The 17,516-nt window shown below is 67.8% G+C and overlaps 1 protein-coding gene across 1 annotated transcript in view; it reads right to left on the minus strand.

Annotated features, from left to right (window-relative positions):
- Positions 1-545: 545 nt before the first annotated feature.
- The window catches only part of GRAMD4 (GRAM domain containing 4), a 66,149-nt gene continuing 49,178 nt past the window's right edge, over positions 546-17,516 (minus strand). The window contains exons 4-19 of the mRNA XM_036278242.1: positions 16,889-17,009; positions 13,317-13,378; positions 11,395-11,527; positions 10,952-10,977; positions 10,317-10,408; positions 9,620-9,711; positions 8,790-8,838; positions 7,723-7,794; positions 7,171-7,214; positions 6,990-7,099; positions 5,592-5,746; positions 3,969-4,113; positions 2,946-3,039; positions 2,140-2,224; positions 1,458-1,526; positions 546-1,007 (exon numbers count right to left, since the gene is read on the minus strand). Coding sequence (XP_036134135.1) covers positions 900-1,007; positions 1,458-1,526; positions 2,140-2,224; positions 2,946-3,039; positions 3,969-4,113; positions 5,592-5,746; positions 6,990-7,099; positions 7,171-7,214; positions 7,723-7,794; positions 8,790-8,838; positions 9,620-9,711; positions 10,317-10,408; positions 10,952-10,977; positions 11,395-11,527; positions 13,317-13,378; positions 16,889-17,009 — 1,457 coding nt within the window. The 3' untranslated portion in view covers positions 546-899. The remainder of the gene's footprint in view (positions 1,008-1,457; positions 1,527-2,139; positions 2,225-2,945; positions 3,040-3,968; positions 4,114-5,591; positions 5,747-6,989; positions 7,100-7,170; positions 7,215-7,722; positions 7,795-8,789; positions 8,839-9,619; positions 9,712-10,316; positions 10,409-10,951; positions 10,978-11,394; positions 11,528-13,316; positions 13,379-16,888; positions 17,010-17,516) is intronic.

The raw sequence follows: 17,516 nt of genomic DNA on the forward strand, positions 1-17,516 counted from the left end.
GCCACCTCCACAGGGCTGGGGCTTCCTAGGCAGGGCGGGGCTCCCCGTCACGCGGTGCGGGGACCCGGCCAGGAATACTGTCAGAAGCCAGGGGTGTGCCTGGCCGGCCCAGACCTCTCTGCTCACAGTCCCTCCCCAAAGTGTCCTCCCAGGTGTCCCCGCACAGCTCGGCTGACCATGCGCCTGGGACACCCCTGGCCGTCCCCCCAAGTGCCCAAGCCCTCCCTCTGACCGGGGCGCTCAGCACAGAGGCCAGCGCCGGCCACCTCGCAGCCCTGGGCCTTTCGGATCAGCAAAGTGTTAGGAATTGTGCTTCCGGTCACACTCCATACCCGCGGCGCAGGCAGTTCCAGCCCCCGCTGGCTTTCAGGCCGTGGCCGGGGGGACGCGGGCTGCCACCCGCCTTTGCACCCACGTGGGCCGGGCAGAGCACAAGCCGAGGGGGCACGCAGCGGGGTCCCGCGAAGGAGCAGCGAGCCCCCGGCTGCTCACAGGGGCCGGGCGGCCTCTCCCTCGCCCTCGACGCCCTTCGGCTACGGCCTCGGTGTGCAGAGCTTCCGGCCTCCAGAGCGCGGCTGCGCGGCCAGCGCCGGCCTCTGCCCGGGCGGGGACAGAGGGGCAGCAGCTGTGCTTGGTGGCGGCTGGGACGGTGTGTGTCCGGCACGTCCTCCTTCCCGATGACCTCCGAGGATCCGCCGCCCGTGTCCCGGGTCTGAGCCAGCCTCACCGCAGGCGGACGGGCGCCGCTCGTGACCCCCGTGCGAGGGTCTGTGAACGCAGGTCACACCACCGAAACCACAGGTCGAGGGGATTATTGCAAAAGATCAGGAGGACATCCGACTTCTTCCCGCTACCCAACTGTTAAAATGACGTCCGGCAGAGTCCTGGGCGGGACGACATCAGCTGTCGCTGCTGGCCGCCGCCGCCGCCGCCGAGATTTTCATGTACTGGCTGAAGATGGTCTCGAAGGCCTCGTCTCTGTGAACCATGGCGCCGAACACCAGCGGCTGGCGGGGGAACGTCGTGCCTGAGCCCGTGTGACCGCTCACACAGGACAAGGCCACCACCCCAGGCCTTGGCTGGCCCTGGGCCAGGTCCGCGTGGAAGCATGTAGGGTCGGGGTGCTCGAGGGCAGACCCCCTCCTACCCAGAAGCCAGACTTCAGATAAACTGAGGCAAGAGGCAGGGGCTGGCCCCTAGCTGCCCCCTCCCCCTTCCCCAGTAATTGTGCTGGGTCACCCCTGTGGGCCTCAGCCTCCCAGCCCCAAACTCCATGCAGTGGGGGGAGGTCCCTGTGGCCACAGGGGACAGTGGGGGGGGGCGGTGGGCAGGGGAGGGAAGAGGGAGGCAGGGAGCTTCGAGGCCCCTCTGCCCAGCTGGACCTCTGGCAGGTCAGTGGCTCTGAGTTCACCCCGGAATCTCGGCCACACTCCTGGCCCCGCATGCCCGGTGCTCACCTTCTGGGTCGATGGTGTGGACACCGCGATTCCCATGCCCGACCCCGGGAGGACAGAGAGGACCTTATACTGGAAGACAAGAGCGTGTCACCCCACGGGCCTCTCAGGGACAGGGCCGTGCACCCTCCCCACGCCCAGAGTTCTCCATGGAGACCACAGGTGACAAGGCCCAGAGGCCCCGGCTTGCCAGCCGCAGGGGACAGACTGGCGGGGAGCCCTCCTGGCACCGCACACGCCTGTGCCTGCTCCAGGGGACCACACGGGAGGATCGGCTACAAAACGCCCGAGTGGGGCAGCTGTTTGTGCTCCCCCTAAAACCTGCCCCGAGGTGGGGGGCCCTCAGGGCCGAGGGGCGACAGCACAGGGTTAGAGGGGCTTGGACCTGACCGCCTGGCCCGCCTCTCTGTGCTGTCCCTCCTGTCGGAGGACACGGGCACCGCCACACCCTGGGGCAGGGCAGGCAGGGCCCAGACGCACGGACACCCCCGAGAGCCAAGGGGCTGTGCACGGAAGGGGAGCCCTGATGTGGGCAGACGCTGTGCCCACTGGGGTCTCCAGTGGCACCTGCCCCCCTTGGAAACATGTCACAATTTCCAAGAAAACCCCGCCAGCCTGGCGCCCCGGCGGCTTCTCTCCCCGACACTGGACGGGAAACAGACAGACAGGGCGGGGGCACGCTGACCTTCTGGATGTCAGTGATGTCCACCAGCCTGATGACTTTGTTCCTCTTGGAGGAGCCTGACTTGGAGCTCTCGAAGCACAAGTAGCTACGAGGGGCAGACAGAGCAAACCCTGAACCAGAGGGGCCGGGGGTGAGGACGACCCCGAGCCGAGAGCCCCTCGCACCTGTTAGGTGCCCTGGCCTTTTACAAGAAAATTTACTTTTGAAAGAGCTTCATAGCATTTCAGAATTAAAATCCACCGCTCTATGCCCGGCCGGTGTGGCTCAGTGGTTGAGCGTCAACCCCGCACCAAGAGGTCGCCGGTTCGATTCCGGGTCAGGGCACATGCCCAGGTTGTGGGCACAATCCCCAGTGGGGGGCGTGCAGGAGGCGGCCAGTCGATGTTCTCTCTCATCCATGTTTCCATCTCTCTCTCTCCCTCTCCCTAAAACCAATAAAGAAAAAAACCCACCACTCTGCACTGCAGCTGAACCTGGTCTATGTTCCCAAGATGTTAAGGTCCTGAGACGCCCAACATATGACACGGAAGTGTCCCCGAGGCCCGAGGGGGCTCCTCGCAGTTCCCTCATCGAGGGGTAGGGAGGGACGCTGGGCCCTCGGCCGCTGCTGTGAATGTGGGGAAGACTGGCCGGCCCCCGTGGCTGGCCCCCCGACCTCTCTACGGGAGGGCAGCCGGGGAGAGGCTGTCTGCGGTCTCGTCCAGGAGAGACAAGGCAGCGTCGTCCTCGGGCTGCTCTGCCCCAGAGGATGGTGACGCGCACTGTGCCCGCGCCGCCGCCCGGCCCGCCGCAGCGGCCACACTCACTTCTCCGTCACGTACAGCACCCCGTTCCTGATGTAGTCTGTGGGCATCTTCCGGTCCCTGTTGATCAGGCAGCAGCGCCAGCCATTCTCGCACACTGAGGGGACAGAACCGCCCGCTTGCCCACCGGACAGCTCAGCCCGTCGGCCACGGCTGTCGGCCACGGCCCCCCCTCCACCCCAGGCCTCTCCCAGGGAGGGACGGTGGCCCAGGGACAGGGGTGGCACTGAGTTCTTTGCCACGTGAACACACAGGGTTTTTGCTTTTGTTTGGAAGGGAAAGGTCGCTGGTCACGCAAACAGTAACGGAAACAGCAGACGCCCAAGAACGTGTGTCCTGCTGCAGGTCAGCAGGACAAGGGCTCAGAAAGCCAAGCGGCGCCCCGGCCGGTGTGGCTCAGCGGTGAGAGCGCCGGCCCGTGGACAGAGGGCCGTGGGCTCGACTCTGGTCACGGCTACCTCCCTGGGTTGCAGGTCTGACCCCCAGCCCTGGGCAGGGTCAAGCGGGAGACAACCAATCGACGTGTCTCTCACATCCACGTCTCTCCCCCTCCCGCTCTATCTAAAATCGATGGAGAAACATCCCGGGGTGGGGACTAACACGCAGAGATGAGAACCCGCGGCCCTCAAGGCTTTCTTCCCGCGGTGGGTTATCTCCCTAAACACCCCACCGAACATCAAGAGCCCAGTTCGCTGAGCGCGCAGCAGCTTAGGGGCTTTATGGGGAGCTCCTTTCCGGGAGGTGGACAGGGACCTGGGCCCCCACATCCGACAGGCCACGGCCCGTGCGCCCAGCTGGGCAGGACCTCAGGGCAGTGCTGTGCTGAGGGAGGGGCCAGCAGCGCCCACGCTGTGGGCCGGCTCGGCCAGGCCCGGCGGGAGCCCAGCTGGGCGCCACTCACTGCAGAGGGGCCCCTGCCCCGGGCGCTGGGCCGGAGCCGCCCTGCTCCCCCCAGGCGTCCATCACCCCCCACGGGGCAGGGTCAGCCCAGTGGGCCGGCTGGTCAGGGGCTCGTGGGGCACAGACCTGCCAGTGGTCGCTCGTTTTCTGTCAAGTTAAAGATCTCGTGGAAATTGCCCTTCTTGGTGCCGTGGAAACGACCGGCGTCGTCGTCCTTGCTCAGGCCGGCGGGCGCACTGGACACGTAGCTCCGCGAGGAGGTGGTCTGCAGCTGCCGACAGCAACCGGCCCTGTCAGCACGCCGCGTGCAGAGGGGCAGGGGCCGGGCCGGCGCGGCCTCCCCCCACGCCCGCTGCAGACGAGCGAACAGGTGTGTGTGCCAGATGTGGGGCGCGGGCTCCCCAGCAGGCCCAGGAGCCCTCCTGCTGTGCACGGCCCGCTGCAGGGGGGCACCCTCCCCCCGCGACGTCCCCACCCACATCGCCCACTCTGCCCGCACCCAGCACACACAGCCCGGTGCCGTTCTGACGGACGTTTCAGAACCAGGACTGCCGGTGGGACAGGCCAGCGAAAGCAACGTTAGAGTCAAACAGTCACAACACAGCAACGCACGGCACCAGGACAGAGCGGGAGGGGGGGCTTCCACGCGGGCACCGTACCTTGTCATGCCCTGACGGCTGGCCGGGAAGGAGACAAGACACGTGTGACCATGACAAAAGGACACCGGGTCCACATGACACGAGGTCACAAACACACCAGCTCAGTGAGCTGTAAGCGCAGACCCGGGCCGGCGCGACGCCTTTGTGGGGTCACCGTCTACCCCAGGAGGCCCGCATCCTTACATTTACTGTCTCCCGACAGTGACCAGCACACAGCGGTCCTGATCCCCGAGAAGGCCCGTCCAGGTCACCCCGGGCTCCCCTGTGCTTCCAGGGAGCTGGGCTGCCTGCCTCTGTGCCTCTTCCCTTGGGTCCATCTCCATCTGTGTGCCCGGAGCCCACCCACTGCCTCACGCGTGCTCAGCTGCGCACCCAGCTGGGGGGGTTCAGGCTCCCAACAAGCTTTATGGTCCCAGACTGAGGAGCACGACCCACTCTGACCCAGAGCTCCCCTTCCACTGACAGAAGGGTCAACAGGTCACTGAACACCCTCATCTCAGAGCACACTCACACACGACTCTGTAACCCAACGTCGCCTCCTCCAGGAAGCTCTCCTAGACCTGCCTGAGAGTTCTATTAGGCCGGGAATTTCCCCACTCAGCTGAGACCCTGAGGGCAGCGCTTAGGCTGGCTCAGGACACAGTGCCCGGTGCCCATGTGGCCATTCATTGTGAATAAAATACTGGACCCAGTACCAGCCTGGGACCACAAGCTGGACTCGTCTGAGGTGCTGCTGGGCCTTGCTGCCCGAGCCTCAGAGCTAGCACAGCGGCACCTTCCACCCGCCCACGGGGTGGCCACGGCCAGGGCTCCCTCCTCCCAAGGCGCCAGGCTCTGCAGCTAGGACCCACGTCCACAGCCGCCGGCCCTGAGCCAGCCGGGCCAGCAGGGCCACCCCCAGAGGGGCCTCAGCAGCGGCCGCCCCTGCCCACGGCTGGCGGGCCCCTCCACGCGGAGCTGGCAGCAGGAAACACAATCCTCACTTGTCTGCTTCACGGGCCCCTGGCGATGCGGAGGGTGTCGGCCCCGGGACCCGGCGCGAACGCAGAAAACGGCAGCTCCCTGGGCCGCCGCGCCTGAGCGGACTCACCCTGCGGGACGCGGCGGCGCTGCAGCGCTCCTTGAGCTGGGGGTCGGTGGGGAGGCTCTTCCAGACGATGTAAGGGGTGTCGTACTTGGCACGCAGCCTCGGGCAGCGCTTGAAGATGAAGTCGATGAGGAAGAACTTGATTCCGGCGTAGAGTCCTGGAGGAGGGACAGCCCACTTCAGCCAGGCCCGGCCACGTGCCGCTCAGCACGGCGGCCTGCACCCCGCTTAGGTCTGGGTGGTGGCCCTGGTGGGGGCGGGGCAGGGCAGGGGAAGCAAAAGGGCAGGGTGACCCCAGCGGAGGGAGCGCCACTTAGTTTCTGCAAACCCAGAGGTGGCTCAGGACGAGCAGTAAAACTGTCTGCAACACCTCAAGTCACTGTCCCCAGCCGGAGGGTGCTGGGAAGGAAGTCTGGGGGGACCGGCCCCAGCCTGCCCTCTGACGGGAGGACAGGTCCCCAGAGGACAGTGAAACCACACAGCCCCGAGGACACACTCTGCCAGCCTGGTTCTCCCGGCCTCGGGGCAGACAGGGAGCCAAGGTGACGGCGGGGTGGGCCCACCTGCATATTGGGGGGCTGACAAGGGCAGGTAAGGGCAGTGCCCAGACTGTGAGACCCCTGGACTGCATGGCTGTGGTGCTCAACACCCCAACTCAGATCTGGTCCCCACCTGACCGCGTGTGCCTGCCTGCCCGCCCGAGGGGAGCCCCGCTGACCGCGTGCACCTGCCTGCCCGAGGAGGGCCCCGCTGACCGCGTGCACCTGCCTGCCCGAGGGGAGCCCCGCTGACCGCGTGCGCCTGCCTGCCCGAGGGGAGCCCCGCTGACCGCGTGCACCTGCCTGCCCGAGGAGGGCCCCGCTGACCGCGTGCACCTGCCTGCCCGAGGGGAGCCCCGCTGACCGCGTGCACCTGCCTGCCCGAGGGGAGCCCCGCTGACCGCGTGCACCTGCCTGCCCGAGGGGAGCCCCGCTGACCGCGTGCGCCTGCCTGCCCGAGGGGAGCCCCGCTGACCGCGTGCGCCTGCCTGCCCGAGGGGAGCCCCGCAGACCGCGTGCGCCTGCCCGCCCGAGGGGAGCCCCGCTGACCGCGTGCGCCTGCCCGCCCGAGGGGAGCCCCGCTCACCGCGTGCACCTGCCTGCCCGAGGGGAGCCCCGCTGACCGCGTGCGCCTGCCTGCCCGAGGGGAGCCCCGCTGACCGCGTGCGCCTGCCCGCCCGAGGAGGGCCCCGCTGACCGCGTGCACCTGCCTGCCTGAGGGGAGCCCCGCAGACCGCGTGCGCCTGCCTGCCCGAGGGGAGCCCCGCTGACCGCGTGCGCCTGCCTGCCCGAGGGGAGCCCCGCTGACCGCGTGCACCTGCCTGCCCGAGGGGAGCCCCGCTGACCGCGTGCGCGTGCTCACCCATGGCGAGCCCCACCAGGCGGTAGGGGAAGAAGCAGGAGGCCAGGAAGGCGGCCCACAGCGCGACGTACAGCTTCTGCGTGATCTCAGGCTGCACCCACATGAACAGGCTGGAAGGGAGACGGGGCTCAGCCGGGCTCGGGGTCGCGCCCCAGACGCGGCGGGCGGGGCGAGGACTTACTTCTTGATCTTTTCCAGGATGTCAGCCATCTTGCCAAAGAGGTTCTGCGAGAGGAAGCAGCCGTGTGGGGACAGACCCAGGGCCGCTGGTGCCCAGCAGGTTCCCGGCGGCCCTGCCCGCCACTCCAGGCCGAGCGGGGCGCACGCGGCCACGGTGACGTCGGCCCCGGTCCCGTGTCCCTCGCAGGAGCCGGCTGGGCCCTGGCTGGGGGTCCGACCGCCGGGCACCACCCTGACCAACCCAGGGGCGCTCTCCACCTCGGGGCTGCCCCGGTGGGTGAGCATCCAGGCAAGCCTGGCCAGGGCTGCGGTGCGGGGCCCTCGGGGAGCGGGGCCCTCGGGGAGCGGGGCCCCTCGGGGAGCGGGGGCCCCTCGGGGAGCGGGGCCCCTCGGGGAGCGGGGGCCCCTCGGGGAGCGGGGGCCCTCGGGGAGCGGGGCCCTCGGGGAGCGGGGGCCCTCGGGGAGCGGGGGCCCTCGGGGAGCGGGGGCCCTTGGGGAGCGGGGGCCCTTGGGGAGCGGGAGCCCCTCGGGGAGCGGGGGCCCCGGGCTGTACCTGGGCCTTCTGCGCGACGTCCAGCACCAGCTGGAACTTCTCGGACACGGTCAGGTCTTCCTTTGGAGGTTCCTTCAGTCAAAGGGGGAAGAGAAGGGCCTCTGGGATCTAACGGCTCAGACGCATTACTGACAAACACGGCACGGGGGGCCCCTCCCGGGGGTCTGGGGCTCTGCTCCCACACAGCCCGGGGACAGCGCCCCTGGGGGACCTGGCCTGAGAGGGTGGTGGGTGGGCAGTGGGCACCGCCAAGCCGGCAGGGTGCAGGCTCCGACTAACATGGCACCGGCTCACCTGAGACCGCAGCCCGCACCACCCTGTACAGACGGGATGGAGGCGGAGGGCGGACCTCACCTGCTCAGCTAAGTTCCTTCAACAGAGCCCTCCTGAGGGCCTCACCCTGCCCCAGACATGCCCTCTGACCCCGTCTGGGAGGCCCTGCAGGCACCCCGCACTAGCACCCCCGCTGCGTGCTCCTTGAACACGGTAGGTGCTCAGACACGGAGGCCACGGAGGCACCCAGGGCTCCCTCCTGCCCACACCCGGCGGTTCTGCCCCGGGGGCCAGAGCCCCCTCTAGAGCGAGCTCACGGTCTTTCCTAAGGCCAGAGCGTCCACAGGGGTGGCTCTGCGGCCACGTGGTCTGTCCCAGCCACTCGGCTGGCTCTGCCAGCCCAGACATAGCCATGGCCCACGTAACTGAACGGCACGGCTGTGCCAGTAAGACTATTTACAGAACCAGGCAGCAGGCCGCAGGTGGGGTACCCCGGCAGCTGACCCTGCTCTACACGTTGCTGGTCCAGCCAGCTGCCCCCCACCATGCCACAGCTGGGAGGGGTCAGCCCAGGTCAGGCAGCACACCCTCTTCCTGAGCAGCCGCGCCGGGCCAGGGAGGGGAATCTGGGGCACCAGCTGCCCCGGGACCGGGGCTCCTCCGGCCTCTCCCAGGCAGGCAGGGCTCCCGGGGGGCATCCGCACATCTGCACCTGGGGCCTCAGGGACCCTGCAGGGACCCAGGTGGAGGCCTGACCGGGGAGAGATGGACGAGACCTTCGGCCCAGGACTCACCACCACCTCGGACACCTCGGGGACGATGCTCCACTGGATCCTCCAGCCCCTGCAAGGAGACGGCGCCCGGGCGGGTCACAGGGATGGCGGCAAACCGCCCGGGTGCTGCGGGGGAGCGCCCTGAGCCGTGGACGGGAGGGGTTCCCTTCTGAGCCACCAGGGCCGCTCCCCAGTGCAGATGACTGGGGCCCCCTCACTGGCCCCTCCTCTGGGGGTCCGCCTCCGGGGACACATTTAAACGCCCCCAGAGGTGAGCGGGGCACGGCCTGTCAACACACGGGTCTCGATGGGCACGGGGCCCTCACCAAATGGACCTGCCTCGGGGGCACCGGAAAACGAGTGGGCAGACGGTGCCTCCTGACGCCGAGTCCAATGCGGAGCAGGGCTCTCGGGCTGGGGCCCCGCACACGCCCACTGGCTTCCCGGCGGAGCCCCCTCGGCCTCGAGGGGGTGCTCAGGGAACACCAAGGGGAGACAGCGCAGAGCCAGGAGCTCGCCGGAATCCGGCTCCTGTCCCCGGACGCCGGGCAGGACCGCCAGGGCACAGGACCTTCCCAGCCCTGTCACACCCCCCCCCCCCCCGTCTTCCCTGAGGTTTGGGGGAGACCTTGCCAACATGGAGCCCGTTGGAGGGGCTGGAGCGAGCCTGCAGCCGGCACCCGCGGCACTGGGGGTTTGGGGATGGGCAGCGGCGGGGGCGAGCCGGGAGGCCCCGAGCCCAGCAGAGGGCACCCCCAGCGCCAGCACGGGGCAGGGCTGGCGGGGCGCGGGCGGGGACGTGGTGACACGGGAGGCAGCACCCCAAGCACACCGCAAACCAGCCCACCTACCTGGCTATGAGGTAATTGAGGGACAACCTCAAAATCGCCAGAAATAAGAACATGGGGATGGCCCAGCCTCGCCACACGGCGTTCATGTAGACCTGGGCAGGGGAGGGCGGTGGGGGCGGCGGTCAGGCGCCGGGCATCTGCCCAGGGGCAGCTGCACCCCCCCCCCGCAAGCAGGCAGCACTCGGCCTTCATGGGATGTGGGCCCGCAGGTGGGGCGCCCCCCGGAGCACCGGCCCCCATCAGAGAAGGAGGCAGGATGGGAGGCCTCTTTCCCCAGAGCACCTCCTTGGTGCCCGGCAACGCCCTCGACCCTTCTCCAGGACTGAGGGCTCACGGGCCCGGGTGGGACCCCAGGTCACCGGGCGCCTTCCCTATCCCTGGCACCCAGTGGGAAAGACCCTTGGGTTCCACAGGGTGGACAGGCCTCCCGGTGTCCCGTGACCAGCTGGGAAAGCAGACCAAAGCTCGGCCAGGGTCCTTTTGGGGAACACTGCCTCGGGGCCCCCTGTGCAGACGGGGAGCCCGCAGACTGGCCCCAGGAAGCACAGCCCTCCCGACAGCCCCCCGCTGGCGGCACCATGCCCACTGTACAGATGGAGAAACTGAGGCTGTCCCTGGCTGTCCCACACACAGGGTGGGCCCCTTGGAGAACGTCAGGGAGGGCGCACACCCCGCCTGCCCCTCGAGGACCACTCACGGTGAAGGCGATGGCAGATGTGTAGACGGAGTACCAGTCGGATAAGGCAGAGAGGTTCTTCACAAAGCTGGTGACAGGCTTGGCGCCGCGCTCTGGGGGGGGCACAGACGGCATGGTCAGGCCAGCGCTGGCCGGCCCTCGGGCACACCTGGGAGGGCAGGCTGGCCGCAGCCACAGAGGGAGCCAGACGCCAAGCCCACTAGAGGCTCCTGGTGCACCTGACTCGGGGCCAGCGCGTCTCAGCCCTCCCGGTGTGGTCTGCCCCCAACGCCTGTGCTCCAGCAAGAGAGGGGCGGGGGCTCATCTGCACACTCTGACCCCCCAGGAGAGGGGCGGGGGCTCGTCTGCACACCCTGACCCCCCAGGAGAGGGGCGGGGGCTCATCTGCACACTCTGAACCCCCAGGAGAGGGGCGGGGGCTCGTCTGCACACCCTGACCCCCCAGGAGAGGGGCGGGGGCTGTCTGCACACCCTGGGCCCCGCACGCATCTGGGAGAGCACTACTTTTCTATGGGGCCTCCACCTGGAGGGACAGGCAGAGGGGGTGGGCCTAGGACACACTTCTGACAGCTTTAGGAAGAAGGCTGGAGTGTGAATGCCCCCTCCCCCTGCACCCCACGGGCTGGGTAACTCACTCAGTCGGCGCATGTTCTCGGTTAACCTGGAAGACAGAGAGAGAGGTGAGCAGGGGCTCCTGTGCCCCACCCCGAGCCTGCAGCATGGGTGACCCAGGCACCACGGGCCTACGCTGGAGGGGTCCTGCCCGCGTTCCCCAGGAACCCAAGTCTCCGAGAGCAGGGGCTGGCCCGTCGGGCGCCCCTGGAGCCCTGGGACCTACAACGGCCCCTGGCACAGGGCGCGTTTACCCAGCGAGTGCACGACCCCACAGGAAGGCCCAGGCAGCGGGCACGCCTCCCTGAGCCCACCGTGCCCGTCTGTCTCCAAGTGTGAGGGAGGCCACTGGGCAGAGGACACGGCAGGGCAGGGCCGTCCTGAGAACCTGTGCCTTTGGCTCATCCCAACCCCACATCACGGCTCACGGGACGCTGGCCTGGCTGCCCCCTCCCTGGGGGCCCACCTGCGGGCACTGAGGGGCTCCTCGGTCTCCACCGCGCTCTCCTCGGGCTGGAACCGGAAGTCCTCCACGTACTCCCCGAACTTCTCAAAGAACCACTTCTGCACGCGGGGGCACAGCCCCTGGTCCCGCCGGTCTGGGGGACAGGAGGAGTCCGTGAGGGCTCGGGGCCGAGGGGCCACAGAAGGGCAGGGCGGGGCTCGAGGGCCCCACGCGGGGTGCAGGTCCACACCTGCCCCCGGCTTGCTGCCGGGGTCCCCAGCATGGCCCCGTCCAGGCAGCTCCCAGCCGTGGAGGTCCGCGTCAGCCTGCCTCCTGCTCCGGGAACTGGCTGAGTGGGCTCACCCCCGGGGCCCCCCACCCAGCCAGGGTGTCGCGTGCTGTCCTGGTGGGGGCCCCAGTGAGTGAAGTGGCCTCTCCTCACCCCCATCCCAGACTCAGACACCCAGGTGAACCCCGCAGAATGTGAACACTGGGCTCGGCTGTCCCTTCAGAAGGCAGGTCCCGGAGCCGCCTGCAGGGGGCGCTGTCGGCCACCGTTTGCGGGACCGGTGAGGAGGTCAGGTTGCCTGGGCTCCAAGGACAGGGGCGGCACAGAGGGTCTGTGAGGGCCCGGGGTCCTCGATGTGACAGGGTTTTCACAGTGAGAGGCAGGGTCAGCTTTGGTCTCTCAAAGGCAGCTGTGGCCCAGATGTACTTCAAGACACTGACATGTGTAATGTTCGCAGGCAAGGTTCTTTGGATTTTTTCAACCATTAGAAAATGTACAAATGTCACAAATGTGAAAGTAGACGGGGGCTGAAGTCTGCTGACCCCCAGGCAGAGGTCAGGCCTGCTCTGGGCAGACAGGCTGAGCTTGTCGGGGATCGTGAGCCCCTCTGCCCTGGCTGCAGGACCACCCCGCACACAGAGCACCCGTCCCCACCTCCCTACCGCTGGGGCTGCACTTGGTGGGGCCCCTGCCTCCTTCCCGCCCCCGCACAGAGCCCTGCCCAGTGACCAATGCTACCACAATGGACTCGGCTGGAGGCTGGGCCTAGGCAGGGGCCAGAGCTGCGGGGACACATGGAATTGGGGTCTCGCCCCTTACACTTCTGTGACACGGCCCACACCCGCAGAAGGCTCATCACCACCACGCACAGCGGGGTTCCTGGGTCTCATGGCCGCTCCGGGCTGGGGACCTGGGCCGCCGGCTCCCGAGAACCCAGAGAGGCCAGCCTGGGAGTCCAGCACCGGGGACCCAGGGGAGGGCACCCCCCAGCTTCCCGCTGGGAGGCAAGGAGGGCAGCCCTGACCTGGGCCGGGGAGAGGCGGCTGGGGCTCTGGTCCAAACCTCGGTCTGGCGGCTGCCCTGTGAGAGGCCTGCCCCCAGGCCTCAGGGCTTAAACCTGCAGCCTTTCCTGGGTGCCTCTCTGAGCGCCACCGGCCTGGGTAGGGGCCTCCCGCGAATGGCCAGGCTTTGGGAATGGGTCCCGGGTGCGAGCACAAGGGGAGAGGCCCCTAGGCAGCCAGATGGAACCCGGCGTCCTCACGGCGCCCTCTGCAGGGCAGTGTAGGAAGTGAGGGAGCGGGAGCGGGGGCAGGAAGACGTGTGCAGGGGGCAGGGTGCTGGGCCCCGCCTGGGGGGGCACGCGCCGTCCACGGCCGTCCTCGCCTCCCACTCAGCCTCTAGACAGGACCCGCCCCTGGCCACGGCGGCCAGGCCAGCGGCCACGCAGCCAGTGTGACTAGGACCCCGCTCCTCTGTGAAGGTGTCTGAGAAATATGACCATGTGCTGACGGAATGGGGTGCGTTTATCACCACGACTCACCAATTCCCAGTAAGACACACCCCGCTCCCGACGGGCGGAGACCCCGGCTACGAGCCCGAGCCCTGGAACAGGACCTACGCCCCCCACCACCCGGCGGGGGCCCGCGGGGCCTACCTGCTCCGTTCGTGAGCTGGGCCTGGCTCTTGGGGGGCTGCTGAGCCGCCTGCTCCTCAGTCCTGGAAGAGGGAAGGAGGAGATGTCTACTGGTTCCGACTCGGGCGGGCCGGGACTGGGGCCCCAGCGCAGAGGGAGGGGTGCTGCGCGGCCCAGTGTTCGCGCCACCGGCGGTGGGCTCCTGTGGGACCCTCGCCGCCCGGGCTGCAGGCCCCACTCGCCTCCTAACGACCCAATGGACACATGCTCCTGACCACGCACCTCTTTTCTTCCCTAGTCTCCACACATTTACTCCTTTTTTTTTTTAATCCTCACCCGAGGACATTGTTTCTGCATTTATCTTCAGATAGAGCGGGAGGGAGAGAGGGAGGAAGAGAGAGAAACATCGATGTGAAAGGGACACATCGACTGGTCGCCACCCACATGACCCCAACCGGGGCCAGGGACAAACGGCAACCGAGGTACGTGCCCTTGGCGGGAACCGAACCCAGGACTCGGGTCCGCGGGCTGACACTCTAACCACTGAGCGAAACTGGCCAGGGCGTACATTCACTTCTTCACTGTTCAACTTGGGATATGTAACCACACTGTCAGTGAGGTGGCCGGCACTAGATGTTTAACTCAGAGTCACCAAACACCATGCAAAGCCACAGGGTGGGGAAGCCCCGCCCCGGCCCAAGTCCCAGCCCCACCTCCTGCCCGGCTGCCTGTCCCTGCCGCCGGCCACCCCGATCCCAGTGGTCCCCGCTCAGAGCCTCCCCCGGAGTCACCAGGTCCTGACCAGGCCCTGACGGAGCTGGACGCAGCAGCTGGCCCGGCCCCGTCCCCCAGGCGGCACCTGTCCTGGTGCCCTGGCCGGCCTACACCCTCCGCCGTGCCACAGCCTGCCCACCGGGGCCCTCAGTCTGTGCAGGCCTGGGCAGTGCTGTTCCCGCGGTTCCCAGCGCCCCGTCCGGCAGGGACCCTGGGACGAGGGAAAGGGTTAGCTCCAGGCAAACCTCCTTGGGGCCTGGGGGTGCAGAGGCCTTCGGAACAGGGACAGTAGGGCCGGGAAACCCTCCGCTTGGGGAGGAGGGGATGCGGATTCGGCTTTGTCCACATAACGTAGTTCACCCCAACATTTCCATAAGCCAACCCAGGACTGTGACCCGAAACCGTAGCCTGAAGCAGGAAGCACAGCCGAGCTGGACAAGAGACCAGCAGGGTGAGCGCAAAGCCATGGACGCAGGAGACGAGATGAAGGGGTGTCCCGGGGAACCAGCGTGCTGAGGGAGAAGCCGGCCTCCACGCCACCCCCCCACACTGACTCAGTGGGCCTTCAGCAGGACAGAAGGGGAGCCCAGGGCACACCGGAGACTCCAGGACCCCAGCCGGGTCCCCTCCATTCCTGGGCAGGCGTCCAGGGCTCTGGAGCAGGATGTTCCCTGAGCGAGCCTGGTGGTTCAGGAAGGGACAGCTCACACAGGAAGCACTGACAAACTGTTCCCAGCGGCACCTGAGCTTAGGTGTCACCGTGAGGACCTCGCCAAGCCACAGGTGGGCCCAGATGTGCACCGTGAGGACCTGCCAAGCCACAGGTGTGCCCAGGTGTGCACCGTGAGGACCTCGCCAAGCCACAGGTGGGCCCAGGTGTGCACCGTGAGGACCTCGCCAAGCCACAGGTGTGCCCAGGTGTGCACCGTGAGGACCTCGCCAAGCCACAGGTGGGCCCAGGTGTGCACCGTGAGGACCTCGCCAAGCCACAGGTGGCCCTGTCTGAGTGGTAGGTGCGGGCTTCCTAGGATGCTCGTTAGCATGTATTTGCACGGTAAATTATTATTACCATTAATTTGCACAGTCACAGGCGGGCTGTGTGCTTTTTCCGACACAATTAGCTGCTAGAAAGCAGCAGGTACTTAATAGTAATGGGCTGCAAGCTGCCCTCAGGGAGAGAAGGCGGAGACTCGGCTGCTGTTCTGGTGGCAGGGAGCTCCCTCCCCCACTCCGGTCACACGGGGACTCTCAGAACTGCCCTGAGGGCACAGGGCCCCAGCGAGGGTTTGAACGTGGAAAGGAGACGGGCCTGCAGTGAGACAGGAAGGGCTGCCCAGCCGGTCCCGCCGGGTCCCACGTGGCTCCTGGTGCGAGCACCACAAACCCCTCGCGCCCTCGGCCACACGGGCCACACGGGCCACACGGGGCCACACGGGCCTGCATTTCAGCGCTGAGCTTCCCGGGGATTCTGCGACCTGCGCTGAGAACGACCCGCCAAACACGTAGGAGTGGGACGTTTCCCGACGGCTGAACTCTGATGCTCCCTGATCCCACGCCGCAGGCGTCCACGGCAGGCCCGTGGCAGGCCCCGTGACGCGCACCCCTCCGCAGGCTGGGGGCACTGGTCACCAGGGTCCATTTCGTCCCCACAGGCGCCCTCAGCCACGGCCACGACACCGTGTACTGGTGCAGCAGAGAACCGCGGCCCCTACACAGCCGGAGGGAGGGGACCCCAAGAGGAAAACCCACCGGTGGGGGGGGCAGCCACGGGCCCAGCAGTGAAGAAGGCAGCCTTGCCTTCATGGGTGAGCTTCAACTGAGGAGTCCCGGGCATTTTCTTAAACAAGAGACCCTGGCCAGCGTGGCTCGGTGGTCAGCGTGTCGACCTGCCAGCTGAGGGTCTCGGGCTGGATTCCCGTCAAGGGCACATCCTGGGTTGCGGGTTTCATCCCCGGCCCCCGTTGGGGTGTGCGCGGGAGGCAACCACTCAATGCATCTCTCACATCAGTGTCTGTCTGCCCCTCTCTGTCTCTGCCCTCACCTCCTCCACTCTCTCTAAACTTCAATGGAAAAAATACCCTTGGGCGAGGACTGACGAAAATAAAATAAAATAGAAAACAAAGCAGAGGCTTGTGTGAACATTCCCTTGCTCTAACCCTGCAGCCACCTGTAGCCTGGGGGGGTGTGCGCTTGCGATGTGTGTGCATCCTGTGTGTGCCACACGCGTGCCACACGCTGCCCGCCCTGCCCAGCCCACTGCCCCCGGCAGGCGCCAGGGGGACGGGGGGCTGGAGGTCACGTCCCTGGAACCCGCTCCTCCCTGCAGCTCCCCTCTCAGTGTCCTGCAGGTTCCGACCCTCAGATGCCTCAGGCCTCACGACCCTTTCCTGCACCCCCGCCGGCCCCCAAGCCGACCATGGGAGACGGGCCCCTGTGTCCTCAGAACCGATGCGGGCCGAGCACCCAGGGGCTTGGGAAGAAGGAAGGACGAAAGCCCGGAGCGAGGCTGGTGGGGAACAGGGCAGACCCTGTAGGAGACCAGGCACACGGCCCCTAACGTGGCCCCCAGCGTGGCCCCCAGGGAAAGTAGGACACAAACGTGCTGTGCACCAGAGAGAGGTGCACCCCTGGGGGTGTGTGGATGACAGTGCCAGCAGACAGCAGCCCAGTCGGGGCTGAGAGCACCCCCAGCACCCCCACCCGGCCAGGGCACATCCGCCCAGCCCTGTGCCCCCTCACCTGGCCCCGCGCCCCCTCACCCGGCCCCGCGCCCCCTCTCCCGGCTCTGCGCCCCCTCACCCGGCCCCACAGCCCCTCACCTGGCCTTCAGCACCTCCTGAACCTTCTGTTCCAGCTCGATCCGCCGCTGCCGCTCCCGGTCCAGCTCCTGCCGCAGCAGCTCCGAGTTGGTCTCCTCGCGCAGCTTCCGGAGTTCCTCCTCTGTGGGGGAGAAGCCGGTGACCACACGGGGCCCTGCCCCTCCGACCGCACGGGCACCGAGCCCCCCGGGAGAAGGCAGCCTGCTCTCCGGGGGACCCCCACAGGTGGGACTAGTAACCGGGGCACAGCAAGGGTGAGGACCCCTTGACCGAATAAAAGGGGTAAACACAGACCGCAAGCGGCATCTCACCAACCACACCCCCGCAGGATGCCCCCGAGGAAGGGACCCCAGGACATCGCCAACATGCAGCGCACCCCCATGGCCCTGGGAGGGGCAGGCAGCCAGCTCGGCCAGCTGGGGAGCTGATGCCCTCGGCCCAGCACAGCAGGACAGAGGCCTCCTAGAGCCTCACCCAGAAGGTGTGACTGGGCGCCCGGGGTGCACGGGCAGGCGGGGGCACAGCTCTGCAAGGCCCCGGGGCTGGGGCCGGGGACGCACAGATGAGATGGGGGAGGTGCGCAGAGCCCTGGGGGCAGGCGGGGGGCCTGACACTTGTTCTAGGAGCG

The sequence above is a fragment of the Molossus molossus genome, unplaced genomic scaffold, assembly GCF_014108415.1.
Source record: "Molossus molossus isolate mMolMol1 unplaced genomic scaffold, mMolMol1.p scaffold_m16_p_26, whole genome shotgun sequence".
NCBI lineage: Eukaryota > Metazoa > Chordata > Mammalia > Chiroptera > Molossidae > Molossus > Molossus molossus.